The sequence below is a fragment of the Magnolia sinica genome, chromosome 5, assembly GCF_029962835.1.
Source record: "Magnolia sinica isolate HGM2019 chromosome 5, MsV1, whole genome shotgun sequence".
NCBI classification, from domain to species: domain Eukaryota; kingdom Viridiplantae; phylum Streptophyta; class Magnoliopsida; order Magnoliales; family Magnoliaceae; genus Magnolia; species Magnolia sinica.
Genome location: NC_080577.1, coordinates 100,998,678 through 101,005,250, shown reverse-complemented (window position 1 = coordinate 101,005,250; position 6,573 = coordinate 100,998,678). Strand labels below are relative to the sequence as shown.

The window sequence follows — 6,573 nt, the reverse complement described above, 5'->3', positions numbered from 1 at the left end:
TACGAATCAACCGTGTGGATGACCGAGATGTGGTCCCCACTTATCCTGATGGATGCAAGAGCCACCATTCATGCTTTGATGCATGTAAAGGGATGCAATGTAATGAAAAGCTATGTGGGGCCTCCATGATATCCGTGTGACATCCAATCCGTCACATCAGTTTCACCAGCGAATGTTAAACTAATGAGCGGAGTGGATGTCAGACGGACATTGCAGTGGGCCCCACGTAACCTACGGTTACAAGGGCTCCATTAGCAGGCCTCCTAATTAATAATTACCCCATATTCGATAAATACGCGGTTAGCGCGTGACGACCATACACGGGCGCACACCTACCAAGCTACAGTGAAGGCCTAGCAAGGCAACGAAGAGTCATTTGATAAATCTGCTCGTAGAGCACGAGTGCATGGTGGCCACACACACGCAGGCACGCACTGTACCAAGGCGAGCCATGTGATACTCGGGCGCCGTATGACTCTTGATATGCGGGCACTTGGACATTGTGCACCTAGAATGTAATAATTCAAAATAAACCGTCTAAATTATGGATGCTACCGTCGGTGAATCACAGTCCCATCTCCTGATTGGTGGAAAACTGTTTGTTTAAAGAGGACCATTGGATATTTTTCATTTTTAACCGTCCCATCAAATTACCTAATTTTTCGGTGCTTGTTACGTCTACATCCAGGATTGTAATTTGGACAGTTTAACCTGACTTGTTTTGCACGTGAGCAATCTTAAGTAGTTTTTAAGTTGATGCGTATCATCTGTCACACTCTTTCAGAGCATTAAAGCTCTTCTATGTTACAAAATACACTATGTGCCAGTTCCAGTAGTATGCGACTATCGGGCGTGGATTGTGTGGTGCCCTAACACCCCGTAACTACATGTGCCAGAATTCTGTGGGGCCCACTGTGATGTATGACTTTTATCCACTCCGTCCATCCGTTTTTACAGCTTATTTTAGTGACTAAACCTAAAATTGAAGGATATAAAAATCTCAAGTGGACCACACCATAGGAAAAAGTGTGAATTGAATGTTTACCATTGAAAACTTCGTAAGGGACCACCGAAGTTTTGGATCAAGTTGGTATTTGTGTTTTCCCTTAATACACGTCTTTGTGACCTTATGAACAGGTTGGATGACAAATAAAAATTACTGTGAGCCCCAAGAAGGTTTCAACGGTCGATATCACTATCTCCACTGTTTCCTGTGACGTCGCCCACTTGAGGTTTGGATATACGTAGATTTTGGTCTCGTGTCCTAAGATGATCTGAAAAAACGGATGGACGGCGTGGATAAAAGATATACATCACGGTGGGTCCCACGGAGTCCTGGCATCATGTAGGCCCGTGATGTTGAGATCACAAGGCAATCCGCATCCGCGACTAATGTATCCAAGGACACACTGTCCAAGATGTATTTCTCAACCTCAATTTAAACCGTCCAAATGATAGTCAGCTATCACCGGATCATAACTGGAATATAACACCGATTCGGATGATCCCAACCGTTCGAATTCAAGAAGCGATTAATTAGGGGTTGCACTTTCCTAACCAATGCGAATCTTTTACTTGCCTCGTCGGGAAATTGACGTAAAAGCATGTGCGTGCGCGGACGCGGTCTTTCCAGTGACCCCGATACCAGCCAGCTAGCTGATGTCAAAGCTCTGTGAGACCTACCATGATGTATGTCTTTTATCCACGCCGTCCAACCATTTTTCTATATCTTTTTATGGCATGATCCAAAACATGAGATATATCCAAGTCTTAGGTGAACCACACCAAAGGAACAGTTGGGATTAAACGCTTACTTGTAAAAACTTTTTGAGGCGTCGAAGAAGTTTTTAATCAAGCTGATATTGGTGTTTTCCCTTCATCCAGGTCTGTGTGACCTTATAAAGAGTCTGGATGGAAAATAAACATTACATTGGACCCTAGAAGTTTCTAATGGTGAATATTCAATCAAAATGTTTTATATAGTGTGGTCCAACTGTGATTTGGATCTTTCTCATTTTTTAGATTATATGTAAAAAAATATGAAAAAAAATAGATGGACGGCGTGGATAAAATCATTTACAACATGCTGGACCCACACAGCTTTGACACCATCTACCTTGCTGGTGTTGGGGTCATGGTCAAACCGCGTCCCATGGATGTATGTACTCCGCCAGAGTAACAGTGTTTTCTGAGGCAACGAGACACACCCCCAGTCCCCACTCACCATCCAATAATTGTTTATTAATTGCTTACAAGGTGTCTCGCGCGCGTTAAATTGTAAAGAGAACTCTCATTAGAAGTACACTATTACTTCATATAACATAAATCTGATCCATCCATCCAACTTTAAAAAACATAATTACATTATAATAAAGAAATCACGTCGGTCCATACATTTATACGACCACACATGTATAACCAAAATAAACCTATAAAAATCCGTTAACTTAAATTCATCCAACGGGCCTAATTTTCATGTGAGGGATAAAAGGTCATATCATCTCAAAAATAAACTCAGAGATGTATCACACGAGCTCTAAATAATCACTTGTGAGCGAATGCCCCATTGTCAATCTAACACGCGCGAGGCGCAGTAAGACTGAACTTTGTATTCTACCTCCTGATCCTTCTGGCCTTTCGCTGGCAACGCTGTCTTCTTCTCTTCTCCTGCTTCTTCAGCCTCTTATTTCTCTCTCTTCTCCCCCACCGTTTATTCCCTCTTCGTTCTCCTTCCCATCTTCCATCCTACAGACAGAAAGAAAGGAGAAGAAATCAAAAAGAGAGAGAGTGAGATAGGAAGAGAAACATTACAACCATGCTTCTCTCTTTCTCCTATCTAACCCTCTTTCTATTGATCTCATCCGTCCATTCGATCCCATCAGATGCGGCCACAGAATCTACGTTCAGCAACATCTACGACGTCCTCCGATCGCACGGCCTGCCGATCGGCCTCCTTCCAAAGGGCGTGACGAATTTCACACTGGAGGAGAACGGACGGTTCGAGGTCTTCCTGGAACAGGCCTGCGATGCGAAGTTCGAGAACGTGGTCCGATACGAACGGAACGTATCGGGCACCCTCAGCTACGGCCAGATCGGAGCTCTTTCCGGCATCTCGGCGCAGGAGCTTTTCCTTTGGTTCCCCGTCAAGGGCATTCGTGTCGATATCCCTAGCTCTGGGCTTATCTACTTTGATGTTGGCGTCATCTACAAGCAATTCTCACTGTCATTGTTTGAGACGCCGCCGACATGTAAGGCCGTCGATCAGGTCGGATCGTCCGATCTCGATCTGCTCCAGGAGGGCTGGGCGTTGGCCCAACGCGTCGCCAAGGTCTTCCTTTCTTTTCTTTCTCAGGATCTGTCCAATTACTGATGTTTTTCCTTTCAATTATGGCTTGTGATGGGATGTTTTTCGTTGATTCTAATGATTCTTACGTTGGGTGGATTGCTCAATTGGTGTATCAATGTCTGCAAATTGTGAGGATTGGATGATCCTACTTGCCTGATTTGTGGCATTTTTCGTGTTCAATGAGAACTGATGGCGGTGTTATTTAAACAGTTGATTTGTTGGGTCATCCAGTTGATGGTTAAGATCTTCTGTCAGTGAGCTTTCTTTACCATGGCCGATCCATCGTGGGACCCATCATGGGTTGTAATACCTCATGTCCAATTTGATTGCTGCACACAAGGTAAGGTTAGTCTAATATGAGAATGCACGCCATTGCTCTCAAATTGGAAACATGGCAGTGATGGTCAATGATCCCGGTCGTTCATTCGTCAGGTTGATTGGTCCTTTGATGGACCATTGTCTTCAAATTGTATGGATTGGATGATCGTAAGTGTCTAATTTGTGGGCTTTTTTCATGTTCAATGTACTCCACTGGCAGTGTTATTTAGGACGGTTTATTTGTAGGGTCATCGATTGGATGGTTAAGATTGTCTGTCAGTGAGCTTTCCTTACCATTTCTGATCCATGGTGGGACCCACCCATTGGATTCTTTAGACCATCATGGGTCATGGTACCTCATGTCCATTTTGATTGGTGTATGCCAGATGCGGTAATTGATCATAGGGATGGAAGTCTGACCTGAGAGTGTACACCACTTCTCTCAGATTGGATAAATGTCAGCGATGATCAATGATCCTGGTCATTCGTTCGTTGGGTGGATTGCTCCATTGGTGGACCACTTTCTGCAAATTGCAAGGGTTGGATTCTCATACCTGTCGAATTAGTGGGTGGTTTTTATGTTCAATGTGCAGAACTGGCAGTGTTATGTAGCACAGTTCATTTGTAGGTCATCAATTGGTTGGTTAAGGCTTAAAATTCTGTTTGTGCGCTTTCTTTGTCATGGTGGATGCATGGTGGCACCTGCCCAGCGAACAATCTACACCAACATGGGTTGTGGCGCCTCATGTCCAATTTGATTGTTCCACACCCGACGAGATGATTGATCAGAGGGAGGAAGTCTGACCTGAGAATGATTGCCACTGCTCTCAAATTGGACACATGGCACCATTGGTCAATGTTCCTGGCTATTCATTTGTCAGTTGAGACGTCTATCAGTTCACATTGCAAGGACTGGATGATCCTACGCCTAATTAATAGCCTGTTTTTGTGTTCAGCATGCACCGCTGGCATTGTTGTTTGGTACATTTCATTTGTAGGGTCATTGATGGGATGGTTAAGATTGTCTATTAGTGAGCTTTATTTACAAATGGCTGATCCACCGTGGGACTCACCCGGCAAGTGATCTAGATGATCATGGGTCACGGTGCCTCATATCCAATTTGATTGCTGCACACCAGATGGGGTTTGATCACAGGGAGGGAAGTCTGACCTGAGAGCTAATGCCACTGCTCTCAGATTGGACACATGGTTCCGATGGTCAACAATCCCAATTGTTCTTGAGGTGGGCCTGTGGACCATCATCAGCAACAGTGATTGGCTGATCCCACAATTGTGAGACTTATTTATGTGTAATGTCAGCAGCTTTCTTATGGCCTTTTGTAGGCCATCATTTGACATTTAAAATTGTCCAATCAGCAAGCTTGGCCCATCTTTTTCACTGATGGTGTGGCCCACCCAATGAGAAGTACCATGGATCATTGTGCCTCATGTCCGATCTGAGTGCAACACACAATATAAGGAAATTAGTCTGTGCACTGAATAAGGTGCCCCATCCCAAGAACAATGTGGCTCAATCATGGGGTTTCTCTTTTTTCTTTTTCCTTTTTGCCCCAATTGGAGAAGCTCTGCATCTTTGTAAATTGTAATCCATCTCACTGATGTTTCTTTGCTGAATTCTTTCTTGGGCATGGCTGTCCAAAATTTCTGGCGATGTTTGCCTGACAAATCTCTATTGCATTTACAGAGCCAATCCGGAAGTCTTCGCTATAAAATGGATCAAGGTCTCCAAAGGGCTGTCGTGTAGATTACTCTACCAAGGATTCCGGATAGTTTTGACTGTTGGTGTCCTTTCCTCTTAAAGACTGTCTCAGAAAGTCTGGTTTGGCAGGTCTTTTGCTTCCGTGGTGTGTGGTTGCAGTAGATTGCAGACGTGTCGGGCTCGCCTGCGAAGAGAATTTTGACCGAGAGAATAGAGGATCGCTGCCTCTGTCCATATGCAGTGAGAGTGGGACGGTGGATTTGAAATGGATAGAATCTCAGGTCAAGGTGATTTTGGATGGAATATCTGCTAAGTTGCTATGTTGGTTTTGCCTTTTGATCTTTATATATACAGTCATATATAATGAAATGCTCTGTTAAGGGAGGCGGGGGTGAATGTTTTCTTCAATAGCTGGGGTTGGAATTGTCTCTGCTATGTCTTCTGTTTGGGTTTGTTCCGTAATGGTTACTTCTACTGTGAGTGCTGGATCGAGTCTCTGTAAATGCGGGAATTGTCTGTCTTTATGTATTATTATCCTTGTAGGCTGAGGTAAGAAGTACATTTATCTTTGACAGGAGAACTGAAATATGCTTTCTTTCTGTTCCTTGCCATGTCTTTTACCACATTGGTATCTCTGTTGCTTCTCTTCCAGTTTGATTCTGCTGAATGCTATTTGTATAGTTCTTTAGTAGCTTTTTCGTTTGATGAACTTGTGGGGATATCTGGGATTATCTGAGAAACACTAAGGCTATTTGCATAAGGTGAGATTGAGAGGTGGAATGTGAGAACACATGCCACTGCAGCATGTAAAAGATCTGGCCTTTCGTCAAGTGAGGCCCAACGTGCCTGGCTGAAAACATCAGGTTTGCACTCATCAAATGGCCTGCGGTATATGATAAACATTGTCAGTCTGTCAATTTTTTCTAACCGTCCATTTCTCTTTTATTTTGACCACCGCTTGATGGAGTGCCCAACCTGATCTTTTGCCCATGTCATGTTGATGGTGGGCCCACCATTTAAAAAAGTTTGTGGTGGGCCCCACCTGATGAATGGTGTAGATCTCACAGATGGGCTATTCAGCCCTTCAGTCTCTCCTTGTTCAAATTCCCTTATCATTTCTAATCTTTTATGCTTAAAGCTAAAAAATGAGACGGAAGTTTAATGCGGAGTACTTAGTCTCATGTGTTTT

The 6,573-nt window shown here is 43.8% G+C and overlaps 1 protein-coding gene across 1 annotated transcript; it reads left to right on the top strand.

Moving 5' to 3' along the window:
- Positions 1-2,651: 2,651 nt before the first annotated feature.
- Positions 2,652-5,988, top strand: LOC131246443 (uncharacterized). The gene is made up of 2 exons (XM_058246584.1): positions 2,652-3,328; positions 5,370-5,988. The coding sequence occupies exons 1-2, from the start codon at positions 2,816-2,818 to the stop codon at positions 5,427-5,429; spliced, it is 573 nt and encodes a 190-aa protein (XP_058102567.1). The 5' UTR covers positions 2,652-2,815; the 3' UTR covers positions 5,430-5,988.
- The last annotated feature ends 585 nt before the right edge of the window (positions 5,989-6,573 follow it).

Coding starts and splice junctions, on each gene's coding strand:
- LOC131246443 (XM_058246584.1), top strand. CDS start 2,816: ATGCTTCTCTCTTTCTCCTATCTAACCCTCTTTCTATTGATCTCATCC. Junction 3,329..5,369: donor TGGCCCAACGCGTCGCCAAG/GTCTTCCTTTCT, acceptor TTGCATTTACAG/AGCCAATCCGGAAGTCTTCG.